The sequence below is a fragment of the Ornithodoros turicata genome, chromosome 6 (genome assembly GCF_037126465.1).
Source record: "Ornithodoros turicata isolate Travis chromosome 6, ASM3712646v1, whole genome shotgun sequence".
NCBI lineage: Eukaryota > Metazoa > Arthropoda > Arachnida > Ixodida > Argasidae > Ornithodoros > Ornithodoros turicata.
Window position 1 is genome coordinate 17249576 of NC_088206.1, and position 13464 is coordinate 17263039.

General features: G+C 47.8%; 3 protein-coding genes across 7 annotated transcripts in view; 1 reads left to right on the forward strand and 2 right to left on the reverse strand.

Moving 5' to 3' along the window:
- LOC135399292 (zinc finger protein 865-like) overlaps window positions 1-2120 on the reverse strand; it is an 18807-nt gene extending 16687 nt beyond the window's left edge. Inside the window, exon 1 of the mRNA XM_064631135.1 lies at window positions 1572-2120. Within this exon, the coding sequence (XP_064487205.1) occupies window positions 1572-1589 (18 nt within the window). The 5' untranslated portion in view covers window positions 1590-2120. The remainder of the gene's footprint in view (window positions 1-1571) is intronic.
- Window positions 1926-4032, forward strand: LOC135399295 (carbonyl reductase family member 4-like). 4 transcript variants are annotated; one of them, XM_064631140.1, is made up of 7 exons: window positions 1926-2004; window positions 2819-2977; window positions 3035-3155; window positions 3222-3368; window positions 3449-3583; window positions 3647-3786; window positions 3860-4032. In XM_064631140.1, the coding sequence occupies exons 2-7, from the start codon at window positions 2825-2827 to the stop codon at window positions 3896-3898; spliced, it is 735 nt and encodes a 244-aa protein (XP_064487210.1). In that variant the 5' UTR covers window positions 1926-2004; window positions 2819-2824; the 3' UTR covers window positions 3899-4032. The 4 variants fall into 4 exon arrangements, with proteins under 4 accessions (XP_064487210.1, XP_064487208.1, XP_064487209.1 ...); XM_064631138.1 differs by having other exon boundaries at window positions 1933-2765; XM_064631139.1 differs by having other exon boundaries at window positions 1934-2185.
- On the reverse strand, window positions 3375-13191 carry LOC135399294 (uncharacterized). Of its 2 annotated transcripts, XM_064631137.1 has the most exons (8): window positions 12941-13191; window positions 11544-11910; window positions 10229-10502; window positions 9841-9936; window positions 8917-9014; window positions 8646-8827; window positions 4576-5314; window positions 3375-4235 (listed from the first exon to the last, which is right to left on the reverse strand). In XM_064631137.1, exons 1-8 carry the CDS (start codon window positions 12941-12943, stop codon window positions 4201-4203), a joined length of 1794 nt encoding a protein of 597 aa, XP_064487207.1. In that variant the 5' UTR covers window positions 12944-13191; the 3' UTR covers window positions 3375-4200. The 2 variants fall into 2 exon arrangements, with proteins under 2 accessions (XP_064487207.1, XP_064487206.1); XM_064631136.1 differs by having other exon boundaries at window positions 3375-5314.
- Window positions 13192-13464: the final 273 nt, after the last annotated feature.

Below are 13464 nucleotides of genomic sequence, written 5' to 3' on the forward strand. Positions count from 1 at the left end.
GTGGGATCTACGTTGACCTCGTTCGTGGACCTACGACGCTTTCAATGCTCTCTGACGACAATAACACGTTACACCACAATGCTGATAAAAACACCTCAAGTGGGCAATGGAAACCACCCTACTTGCACAGAGTGTGCGACATTGCAACGGTCTTCACAGTTGAGGCTTATATGAGCAATGTTGTTAGGAGGTTCCCTGTGCAGCTATAGCCAGTTCATACTCGCAATTCCTTTCCTGGCCTACAAACACAATACTAGTGGTCTACTGCGAGATGGGTGCTTGTTTAATGTCGAAAAAGTGCTGTCAGCGATGCTAGTCAGTTATCTAAGTAATGAGTATATGTTGGAGTAGTCACCACATTGTATAGTTACCACAGTTACATGCAATCTAACAATGTACGGCAACCACATGGATGTTTATTTCAGCTTCACAAACGCATTCAGCAATGAGTTGGACATCAACCAAGATGTTTTTCTTCTTGCGATTGTGGTGACAACACGATCAAAAATGTCAGGAAAAAGACCATCCTCTCACATTTCACGCGCTCCGGCATGTACCCCATGCGCGATTCGTTCATTACGGATGCGTTTCTTATTGGTCAAAAGAAGGAATAAAGCCACGAATAATACATGAAACATAGAGGACAGAATCAAGCGGGAAATTCCCGTATTGCGATATCACTGTTTTCTCACTGACACCACTGATTAGTCAACGCGCGAGCGCTGTGCGTCAACAAGCGAGTATGTGAAACATCTTGTGGTTCCAGCTATTACTAAGTGTCCCGAGGAACCCGCCGAGCACTTTCTGTCGTAATCGTATCCACGAGAGCGGTCAACAGTTGCAAAATCTATAACCGAGGAGCAACGCGGATCTCCCCGAAGGTAGAAATTCCTCGGCGAACAGTGTTGCGCAATCCGTGCTCTTACGAGTTGCACCACCACATGAACCCGAAGTCGTCCATTAAACCGAGCAATCGAGCCTCCGTTTCCCGCCCTAACCTGATGCAAAGCACTGGGAACACCCTTAATACCGTTTATATACTACGATTTACGTTTCGGTATGATTTTGCACGAATGTGGGTCAGGCACTGAGGAAATCGGCCAGTTTACAAAACCGGAAATACCATTCTGTGTGCGCACATTGCGCGTTATGCAATTGTTTACAACTGGCACTGGAAAACAGACAACAACAATATGCGGAGCGACCTGATGAGAAATCGATCTCATCCGCGTGAACACAACCCAGAAATGAGCGCGTACGAGCTGTGCGCTCCGGTATTAGAAACAAAACATGCACCAGGAAGTGGCACAAACTGCACAGGGGCTAGGCCTACGCAGTTTAGCCCATCAACGTCAATATGCATTGCACTCTTTACACAGCTATCCATCTAAAAATGCAGTTATTTTGCTGGGCGTATTGCTCCGACACGCCAACTGAGGCCCTCTAGAGCGAGGTCAACGGGTCCGTACAGAAACAAGAGCAGCATTGCGCTTTGTAAACAAAAACAAACTGTCATGCACCTCTGGTGGAGTCCAACAGCACCGTAAGCCTAAAAAATAAAACAAAATTACCTTTTCCAGTCTTTCCATCGCATCACGTCGCTTGACACACACGTAGTCTCAGAACGTCCACAAACATAGCACACATTTCATCTTGCGTGATATCTTGGGTCACTCATACCAGCACCAAACCACTCCATTTTTCTCAGCCGAGTTATTTAACTGACGCCCTTCGACTACCTAACGACGCCATTTATTTCAGTCGCGCTCCGCTTCAGATGACAGTTTCGTATTCACGCAAACGTAAATTTACGAAGAAATGAAACCTGCTATGCGCAATTTACATTCCCGATAAAACTGCGAATATATATTAGCAACTTACAGTATTAAGAGAGCAGCAACGTACAACATATCACAAATATTTACGCAATGAAACATAAGCACGGGTGCTCGTCCGCTCACGGCCCACCGGTCCCTCGGCTTTCTTTGAAGCGTTGTGTAACAGGCTAGTTCTGCTAAACAGTTGTGCGAACTTCTCACACTGCTCACTCTAGCTCGTGACCTTTCTTTTTCGCCGTTCCTCGCTGTACGATCGTTGTGTGTCGTGCGGGGGCTTGTAGGCAGCAAATCGCAGTGGTTTATTGTAATTTACGACGTTAGCAGCTGGCCCGCTGCATGTAGTTAATGTAAGGCGCAGCACAGCGGCTAGAGCTGAGCGATGTCGTATTTCTCTCCCGGTGATGTTCGCAGAACAGGATGCATGGGATGTAGTCACGATTCTGCCAGTAAACCGCTCAAAGCAATAAGTGCGGAGTGCGAAGTTATTGCGGAGAGCTGCAGTGCGAACAATCAAGGTTTATTGCCGGCACAAGTGTTCCGCAAAAGCGCCTTCGTTATTCTGAGAGACGTCTTGGCGGAATAATTAGAAACGTGACACCTTCGAGGTTTTATAGCAGAGCGTGAAAGATAGCGAGCGTTTCAGCAATGCGATATGAGGTTCTTTTGAAAACGGTGAAAGAAAGGAAAAGAAGAAAATGTTAGCACGATTTCCACCAGCCTTTCCAGTGAAGAGCCGACATGGTATTAGAGCAAGTTGTCAACCGCAGAAACACGTTAAATTATATCCTTTATAAATTATATAAGTATGTGAAAGGCTCGCCTGTCGGGAAAGCAGGTCTCAGTTTGATTGCTAATAGTTTCCATTTTATCATGCATATCTTCTCTTCGAGTATCGCCCAATGGCACAGACTGAAGCTCAATGTCGCTGTAGGATTGCTTCTGTTGCATGACAACGTTGAATCTACTGTTTCACGTTACAGGAGACAATGGCAAAAGTTGCTTGTGTATTTGGTGGAACAAAAGGAATCGGCCTTTCGGTTTCAAAAAAATTTTTAGCAGAGTCTCACCATGTAGCAGTCTTCTCGAGGAGTGACGATAACTTGAAGAAATCTGTGAACAGCTTGGTGAAAGCATTCCCAGTAATGTAAATTTCTATTCTTGATATGGTGAAGATTCACCATTCCCTGTGTTTTTAGGACAAAATAAAACAGATCCACGGCCGCACTTGTGATGTGCGAAGCGAAGACGAAATTAAAGAAGTTATAAGCTGGACAGAAAACAATGTCGGTGCCATAAACTCTCTAATAAATTCTTCAGGTACACGGAAACCAGAGTGGCAGCGGAGAAACCGTTGATCACATAGAATTGAAACACTTTATTCAGGCATCAACATAAACAAGCTGCTGCTTCAAACATCAAGCGCCGACCTCCGTTCTGTGATTGACACCAACCTCATTGGGACGATCAACACGTGTAAAGCCGTGCTCAAGTACATGCTCAAACGAAAGCAAGGAAACATAATTAATATAGGTAATACCGAATTTCAATACATTGCGTTTATTACGTTAATGGATCACCAAGCTTGCATTTTCTTCATATCTTATCCCCAGGTAGTATTGTGGGGACGAAAGGTAACGTCGGTCAGACAGCATACAGCGCGAGCAAGGCTGGACTGGACGGATTCACGAAATCACTCGCAAAAGAAGTTGCTTCGAGAGGCATTCGTGTCAATCTTGTAGTTCCCGGTGAGATAGTCTTCTGCACGTTTTAGTTAGCAACAAATTTTCATTCATTCATTCCTCTTCTAGGTTTCATCAAAACTGACATGACAGAAACGGAACACTTGGACTCCATTCTGCCTTTGATACCTCTTCGTAGGATAGGCTGCACAGAGGAAGTGGCCGAGATTGTTTACTTTTTGTCTTGTGCATCTTACATGACCGGACAGGTAGGCTAGCGATCTCCAATTTCTCTTGCGCCGTGGGCAGCAAGGCAAACGTCAGCATTTGTCTGTGTTTCAGACGGTGTTCGTCGATGGTGGACTGCAGCTGAATCTTTGAATCGGTCAAAGCAGGTGTACATAACGTGCGGGGGGTGCATTACGAGAGTCCTTTTTTTGTTTAGCATTTTTTTTTTTCAACAGATGAACATGACATGCGGGATGAACAAAGTTAAATAAAAATGTGATGCAGTGTTTCGATGTGACTGGTACTAATCGCCAACGTACAACAAGCGTTCAATACACTGAAAATTATCAAATGCGAAAGAGACGAAGTGGCGGCGATTTGAATGAAACAGATGTGGGCCTAATGCAGTCTTGAGAGGAGCACTAACAAGAGAAGCGGAGAAATGTCTTTTTGTTTTACCTGTTAACGTCCACGGAAGTAGGCAGGCAATCTGTAGGGAGAGAAGAGGTGTGATAAACACTGTTAGGTATCGGAGCGAGACTTGCGAAGGCAGAGAGTATACTTCATTGCGGTATCAAAATCATTCTTCTTTCTTGAACGCTACAAGGTTTCTTGCGGCCGAGGAACAGCTGTCGCCCCACTCTTCCATTTCTTGCTGACGCACGCACAAAGGTTGATTTTGAAATCGTTCAGTGTGCTGGTCATGACGATTGCTGTCAAACGACACGCACGGCTCCTCTTGCCACAGTAGCACAGTAACAAGTTGAGTGAAAAACGGTAGGGACACGCCTTGAAGTTGCTCCAAGTAACGTGGACGCTTCTCAACTTACCGTCTTGGAAGGACGATGCGTCGCACTTTCCTTTCTTGAGCAGTCGGGACTTTGCAGTGCAGGCCTTTGCATCCCCCATTACGGAAAGGGACCCCTGCGAGTAACTGGGGAGCACCGCACGTTGTCGTGCTTCGTATTTTCCGTACACCACTGTCGGGACGTGCCTGGCAGCGTGGTGGTGATGGTGCAGGGGCCCCGCAGGGAGTGTGGGTGGCGGTGGTGGTGGAGGAGGTTGTACCGGGCCCCCGTAACTCCAGGCAGAGTAGTGACTGCGAGACGCAGTTTTCATTACGGCCACGGAGCTGTTGGGTTGCACAAAGAATGTGGGTGGTGGCTGCGATCGAACCATCTGAAGAGGTGGCAAGATGAAACCCGCCGACTGGGGCAGGACGGGGATGTGGGGATGGTGAATGTATCCCTGGGGGATGGTTTGGGGAGGGGGGCATTTTTGGAGCACCATCAACGATGCGGGACTGTAGTTGGGAGCGGCAGGAAGGTACGCTATTCTCTGTATGGTTGGAAGGGCAGGCCAGGATGTTGTTTGGGTGGGGTAGCTGACTGTGTTGGACTGGAGGCGGGCCAGAGGCTTGCTCGGGGCGTGCTTGGGGGCGAGATAATAGGGTTGGTGGCAGTGTTCAGGTCGAGGAATGCCGACGCTGCCTGCAGTCGTGGTAGTGTTGACTTGCAGCCGTGACACGCTCACTGGAAGACGAGTGCTGCTCGGCCACGACTTCTTTTCCTGTAGAATCGAAGGATTTTATGAGGAATTGGGGACTACCTTCATTGGAATTGGAGACTACCTACATACAACCTTCATGGCACCCCTTTATGTAAAGGAAAAAGTCGACTGCGCCCACTGCAAACTCGGTAGAGGTACCAAAACATCAGTTACGCAAAAGTTATGTTTTGGATGTTGTTTGATCTGTAAGTAACGTTTGCGTGTTGTCTAATGCTTGTCCTTGTGTCTCCAATATTTTACAATAATTTTATAGCATAGTACTGAATACATACTGAGTGCATACTGAACAGGCTGCCCTGTGTTAGTCAAGGGAACAAAACACACAAAGGCACTACAGTGGCGGGAAGTTTAAAGTAAAATTAAAGGAGAAAATGGGCGTGGCTTATTATTTTTGTCACACGCTTACCGTGCTTTGAATTTGTATCTGAATGGGATTTTCCCGGCACTCCCTTCGGCTTCACTTCCTCCCTTCAATCGCAATGCATAGCTCAGAACTGACTTTGTCTCTGACTTTGACTCTGACTCTCACACTAAGCCCCTTGGAATAGAGGGTCATCATCCTGTCTCCGTGTCCTGACTACTTCTGCGTTGTGTCCCTGTTTAAACTGCTGCGATATGTCTACACCATCACGTTACCAACTAACCCATTTATCGACAGTGCTAAGCACACTACCAATTTTGCCAAACTAATTTTGAATCTGTTACGCTGCTCGTTGGCAGTAGCAAACTTGAAACCTTTCGTAGGTCTGTCTTACTGACTGACATTTTACGAATATGCTAGAACAGTGTGCTTGCATTAGCTATATCGAGAGGTTATCTTGTACATCCCATGTACATATATTTTGCCCGCTACACTCCATTGCGTTACAATTAACACCAGGTTTGAAATTGATAAATGGTTTGAAGGAGCAAACAAATGACACTTGTGATTGTTCTTTCCCCTGTTGAATTTATCAAGATAACGAGATATAACCACATAAAATTATTTAGTGGAACAGTGCCTTATTACTGTTCAATTCAAATGAGAAAAAATGCTTTAGAAATAAAAAAACCCGAGGGATGGTATTACCATAGGTGCAGTGGCATAGCAAGGGGGTGGAGGCGAGTTTCGGGGGTTCAAACCCCCGAAATCCATGCGCTGTGTACCTTGGTGGAAAGACCTCGATCGGGTGTTTCCCGAGGTACTCTACAGCTTTCCAATTGACGCATTGGTCCTTAATCCAATATTTTAAAAGATAGCTAACTAATCTTATCTAATCAATCAATCAATCAATTAGGCACAATGAAAAATACTGGCGACAAGGATGCACGCACGACTATATTAACAACATCCAGTTGGCTTCATATTCGTGTAGAGTACTCAGTCATTTCTTAAAAACCTTGCTGCATGTTAGCAGGGACACCCCTTATCTGGAGTGCCCCATACGCAATTATAATAAAGGGACGCTTAGGGGAAAACACAGGAATGCGCTGCCGCTTGCGGGTAGACTGCGGGTGTACTCGCATTGGCGTCACTACTGGCGAGGCTACTTACCCGGGGCGGGTGCGGGTATGAATTTACTTTCCGGGCTCTTTCCGGGCCCGGGTCTTAGGGTAAGCCCAGGCCCGTGCAGTTCACTACTTGGATCGTGCACGCGTTCGAGTCCTACAGTTGGCTAACCTTTTCAGTGACTTTCATCTTTCAGAGTTTTAGGAGTTATGTTCCACGATAAGGATTCCGAAAACATGATAGGCCAATCGCCTGACGTCACTCCATGACACGCTTGGAAGTGCCAATGAGGTGGCTCGTGGCGTGATGTCATCCCGCGCGGCCGATTCGTCGTGCCGCCCGTGTAGCAGACGACTTTTCAGCAAACACGGGCCCATCTTCCTTTCACGTCATGGTAGCAGGATCAGGCCGCACATCCAAGGTTGCGCAGTTCCACGTATTGCTCATTTCTCAGTGCGTTTTTTTTTTCAAGTTAAATAAGGCAGTGATAAGGCACCCCTTAGCTTTTTTTTTTTTTGCTTGTTAGCGCCGCGAAGCAACAGCGGCTATGAGCGGCGTACGCATGTGGGCAGCAGGAAAGAGGGGGAGACAGGTGGTTATAGTATGCGTCAGGGGCCTACTTCAGGGGCAACTGTGCGGACATCCGTCTGGAAAAGCCTGGCCGAAAACCGCACGGGAAAACTCGGACAGCACAACCAGTGGTAGGATTCGAACCCACCACCTCCTTGAAATCCACCACTTTAGAGTAATCACCAACGAACGGATATGCATTTATCGACTTGACGATTCCGCCATCCTGACAGACAGCACTGCTTTATAAATTAAATGGGTTCACGAGAAATCATTTCTTTGCTCCTTTAAAACGCGCATCACATTATGAATGCTGTTTGTTACATGCGTCACTGAATTTTAAATATAATATGGAGTACGTACGCGGATACTAATGTGTACCAACATTGTTCACGCACATGAACTGCCCTTGCAGGAGCAGCGAAGGCTTCCTCCATAAATTATTCGTTTTTGGCTTTAGCATGCGGTTTTCGTTGTACAAAAACGACAATCGGCACTGTCATCCGCAACAGAGTATCTCTGAGCCGCGGGATATTTCCCATTTGATTAGAAGCGCACGAAATGACGTGACGTTGAACGCGCACACGTAGCAACAGAAAGCGATGACGCTTTGTGCACTTTCCGAACTCACGAGGGAGAGAGAGAGAGAGAGAAAAATCATATAAATTTTTTTTTTCAAGCGCGCGGTTCATCATCTCACGGTGTAGTAAGCACCCAAAGCGACGAATCACGAACCGTCAAAGCGTGTCAAAACTAGGGATGGGCCAACCGAATCCTAGGCATGGATTCGAGGTTCGGGAATCCAAATCCCAGTGCCCAAAACGGCGAATCCAATCTTTCGAACCCACTAACCACGTTTGTTTGTTTCTTTTTAAAATTGGCGCCTCCAGAGTCCGCCGAAAGCCTGCTTGGCCGGCGTGCCCCAAGGGCGCGCCAAAAATCACAGCATAAAGCTGCGACATTGTAACGTGGTTTTTGCTTTTGATTGTTTCTCAGTTTTATGGAAACAATTCAGACTCGAGAGTTTATGTAATTCCTGTAGTCGACGAACAACGTGTTAAATAATTTGTTTTTCATTAAACAAAGACATCCAATTCAGCTTGAAGACACTTTTCAACAGAAGTGTTTTTCCCCCTGTCTTTTACAACAATTTTTTTAAGAAGGATTCGAAAGATTCGTGGATGCGCAGAACCTTCCTTGGATCCGGATTCGGAAAATTCTGTATTCGTCCAAGTCAAAACGAACGCTCGTACTTCCTTGGAAATATCTTACCAGGCTGCTTCCGAGTGACTGCGTCGGAGTAATAGTGTCCTGCGTGGAGGTACTGGAGCTTTGCGGCGATTGCTTATCGAAGCCGTCTTTTAGATGCGACCACGCCACCCCAGGTACCCACGTCTCGCAACCGGGCAACGGAGCAAAATTGAAGCACAAGTGGTCATTAGCTGCGCTATGGCCTGAAACGGTTGCATGAATTAATATCACAGGCGCGATTTCAACATGGTAGGAATCAATACTGGTATAAGGGTAACCTGGAGTGATGTACCATAGCAGAAAGACAGACCATCTTCAGGGGACTGTCGGCCATCTTCGGAGTCGGGGGCACTCTCGTTGTCCGTCCAAGTATCGTAGTCGGAGTCGTTGCTGCGAGGAGACATGGACGGACGCATAAAGCATGCAGCGTTTCTACGATTGATTGATTGATTTAGCACCTTTCCTCATTTTGCGGTTCATCGTGGATTTCTGTGGTACATCGTGTACTAATGGTGCGATTGGCCGTACCGTTTCTGTAAGCAGTGACTGAACCAGAACGGAGTATCCAGTTCCAATATGCTACAGGTGAGTACGCTTTACAGCCGATGACTATACTGTCGTTTATACCCCTGTCACACGGGCATTTTCGATCCTGCTCGACCGAACCTGCTTGAACCCAATGCAGATCGGATGGTGCTACACGGCCGCTTCCAAGCAGGATCGAACTTTGATCCTGCTTGACTCAAGACAGTTCCCATAACAGGATTGAGAATTTCAAGACTGCTCGACGGCCGCCATTTGCATCCTCGACCCCGGTGAACTGTCATAACTTAAGACGGACATGCGCGCGAAGCTACAAATGATGCTTACATCAGTATACGATAAATTACCACTAATATCGCTGTTATATAGGAAACGCGAAATTAATGAGTTCCGTTTATTCATTTGCACAGGTCAACCATTCAATGCGCATTGAAAGTGGCCGTGTAGCAGCGTCAAAACTCGAGCGTGCTCGGGAAGTTCAATGCAGATCGGATTCGAGAAGGATCGAAATGCCCGTGTGACAGGGGTAGTTCGATCTGCGTCTGCGCTCAGCCTGCTCTATGAATGCGTCGACAATTTCGTCCTGAGGTTCTACTCAACTTCGAAAATGCAGGGCTACGTCTGGGGCTACAAAGTTTTGTACTATTAAAGAAATGTACGAAAGGCGACATACTACGAAGTGACGTCGTCGTCTCTATCTGTCGTCTGCTCCGAATAAAGGTCGTCAGACGACTCGTCTTCTGCAGTGCCTCCAGGTGACAATATTCCCCTGTAAGAGATGCAGCTTTGTAGGTCCTCTGTTCTTACACATCAATAGCTTCCTCTGACACAAAATAGGATAAGCACAGACATGGGCGCCGCCAGGATTTTTTCCACGTGGGGGGAGGGGGGGGGGCAGAATGCTTGGCATTCTGTCAGGCGCCTGCGACTACATTGTCTCGGCTCAGAAACTCTATTCTGGAAGCTAGGAAGGGGGGAGGCAACGCTCCCCCCCGTGACAGCGCCCATGAGTACAGATATCACATAAAAGAAAAGAAAAAAAGAACAGCTTCAAACGTCACCTGAACGATTGAGTCTGTGACGCAAAATAGCGCTGGATGCTGTCAGCGTCTCCATTGTGTTCGGTGAAAACGCGCTTTGCAATGTTCAAAGATGTTTCTTTGCAGTCTCCAGACGCCGTTACTGTCGCTTCAGTTGAGGAGACCTTTGTTTTCAGAAGCGTGGAGAGCCGATGATACAGTTCGACGTCCTTGTTGGAACAACCTTTCCATAGAAATTGCACTTTTACTATGCTGTTCCAGAGGTCACCCAGTTCCTTTAACGTCAGGGCCGTTCCTGCATACGATGTGTTTGCGATGTCAGCTGTGACGAGAGGATTTCGCAGGCGTGCATAGGCATCTATTGACTTTTCACCTGCTCTTTTATCTCGCAAACCTTGTCTCCTAAACATCGCAATATCCTAAACATTGCTTCCGCGCATTTAGTCCAGGAAGGGACTAACGGTTGTGGCGCATTTAGTCCACAAAAAGACCAAAATGAATCCTGTTTTTCTCAAGGCATATGGTGGTTTCTTTTTTTTTTTTAATTCCGTGTTCGCGCCGCGAAGCAACTGTGGCTATGAGCGGCGTACAGACGTGGACAGATGGAGAGAGAACAGCAGGAAGGAGTGGGGGACAGGGGGTTAGTGCGCGTCCTGGGCCAACTTCAGGGGGAACTGTGCCGACATTCGTCTGGAAAGCCTTCGGAAAACCCAAGGAAAACCTCAGACAGCACAGCCGGTGACAGGATTCGAACCCGTGTCACCTCCCAGTCTCGGCGTGGAAAGCGATTATCTTAACCACTATGCAACGGGAGCTGGTCATGTGGTGGTTTCGCGGCTGCTGAAAATGTTACTCTACAACCCACAAATAGTAATGTTGCTCTAGAACTCATTGTTTTCGCTTCAAACACGAAAAAGCTCAGCAAACAGCGTTAGGAAGACATTCGCCCGCAAGGTCAACACTTACTGCGATCTGCTTTGCAAGCATAAGCAAATATAGACCTCTGCCCCAGAAACGGCATCACGACGTTGGTAGACAGACCGAAACCGAAACAAATCGGAAAGGGAGGGCTGGGTTCCACGAATGGGCACTCGTTCGCTGCCTCCTATTGAAAGAAAAGTAGGACCGAAGGTCGCGTCCCTTTCAGGGACCATCGTAATCCCCTCAAGGCCGTGGCTTTCGGGCGCGACCCTGTTCGCCCCCTAGCTTCGAGCGTAGTTCAACTCTACCACATTGGTGGCGCTGTCGAACACTATGACGTCATTTGTTACCAAACAGGGAGAGGTCTACTCATCTACTGCAGCGTCTGTCGCGGTACGCTGCGTTAACGACTTACTTGAGCTCTCTTCCGATAGAATGTCGTTTCGTCGACCCATTCCCCAAGACAGCTTTCGAGCCTCTTGGACGTATGTGTTTGGGGACTGCTGTCGGTGGTAAGCGAGCCACAGCTCTCGCACTTGGCCCTGGTAAGCGTCCTCCGGACCCCAGGCCGTGTCTGCCATAAGGCCGAGCTCGACGAGAGACAGGCAAGCCCTCGGGCACCAAGTTTTTTCCTCCGGAAAGGTGGAGTTCAGGCACGACTGTGGCGACAGCGGCGGCAGGATGACCAGGGCCAACGGGTCGTTCTCGTCCTCCCCTTCTGTGTAGTCTTGCGGGCTGTGGTGGCGCTCTTGAAGTTGGGGATGTGCGCCGCATGCGCTGTCCTTTAATGTGATAGTTAACGTAGAGATCAGTTTTTGTATTCTATTGTCTTATCATACACCCCTCGCTCGAGACCATAGTTGAAAGAGCAAGTAGTTCCTCGGAGCTGTTACATGCCTCAACAAAGACCCAAGACTCATCCGGCGTGCACTCTAATCACACCCGATGTGTCCGTCCAGCGCCAACTTTACTTTAGGTCAACTGGTTCTAGTAAAATGCGAGCATTTAGTGTCTTGTTGTCATGAAACCTTCGGCGTCAAGTGTTGATAGCTTCTAGATTTTACGTGAATCTGAATTTCTTTCACAGAAGGCTGCAGCTAAATCAGCACACATTCGGTATGATTCATTAGCATTGCAACCCGAATGCCAAACGGGACACTACAAATGCCATGTACCTTGAGTATTGCATACAACCAATATATGACACAATCAGGATCTAGGGGGTGAGGGTCAGGATGTCCTGCCCCCACCTCAATTTTTGTTTACACATAGTCTTTAATTGACCTAGATCATGTATCTACCATGCTGACCAAGGCTGGATCCCCGTCTCAGAAAAATCCTGGATCCGCCCCTAGACACAACGCATGTGACCATGCACATATCACTCACTCGGACACCCCCGTACTCAACCGGCTATTACTTTCCTTTGTGCCTGTCCTTACAGCGAAACAACTGTGGATATAATAGGCGTACAAACGTGAACAAACGGAGAGGGGACAGCTTGACTTAAAGGTGCTAGTGCACGTCCTGGGCCGACTTCAAGGGGAACTATGCCGACATACGTTGTCAATTGCCTCGACGCGAAAGCGATTATAGAGAAACCATTCTTGGATTACACACACTCTTGGTGTAGGAAGCACAGGCAGGGAAGCAAGAAACAGTCCCGATGATTTTATGCACGTGTTCACAATTCTGCACAGAGCTATGCAAAATAAGCCTACGTATACGTGCGCACAGTTTCGTCAAGAAAACATTGCACATTGCCATCTAGCTGTTACACTTACTAGCGCAGTGCAGTCGTCGTGCACTTACCATGCTGCCAGGGTGCAGCGGGAGGAAGGTCGTCTCATGCGGCGAGCTGACGCGGATCGTGGTGCGGCCGTTCACAGAGGGGAGGGAGAAGAGACACAGCGTTGCTTGGCTCGTTGGATTCTTTGTAACCGCGGCGGCAACGAAAGCCAATCAGCCGACCGCCTAGCACTTTCAGAAAATCGCCCCATGGCGCAGCCTCGGCCACCACCTCGCGCCACGCGCTGTCCTGGCGCTGTTCCCGCGACGTCGTTGTCGCTTCTGCCCCCATCGTCATCGAGATTTATAAAGCATATGTCCATCCATGTACAAACGTGTTACGTGGCACATCCGGCTTGAAAGGGGTTACTTGATGTCGTCCTCGCCGTCATAGTCAATGTCCCGTCCAGAGGAGGTCGTACCGGACCACACATGACCACACAGCAACAAAATCCAGCACGGTGTGTCCGATTCGAGGGAAAAACAATCGCGCTAGAACGTAGCAAACAGTGATATACAGGGTGTTACCCTATAAAAGTCTACTCGTG

Bases quoted from the DNA above. Each gene is read 5' to 3' on its own strand.
- LOC135399295 (XM_064631138.1), top strand. From the start codon at position 2,577: ATGGTATTAGAGCAAGTTGTCAACCGCAGAAACACGTTAAATTATATC. The intron at 2,766-2,818 runs GTAGGATTGCTT...TTCACGTTACAG, and splicing joins GACTGAAGCTCAATGTCGCT to GAGACAATGGCAAAAGTTGC. The intron at 2,978-3,034 runs GTAATGTAAATT...CTGTGTTTTTAG, and splicing joins GCTTGGTGAAAGCATTCCCA to GACAAAATAAAACAGATCCA.
- LOC135399294 (XM_064631136.1), bottom strand. The intron at 9,937-10,228 runs GTGACGTTTGAA...CATCTCTTACAG, and splicing joins TCACAGACTCAATCGTTCAG to GGGAATATTGTCACCTGGAG. The intron at 5,315-8,645 runs GTAAGATATTTC...TCGATTCTACAG, and splicing joins AGTCACTCGGAAGCAGCCTG to GAAAAGAAGTCGTGGCCGAG.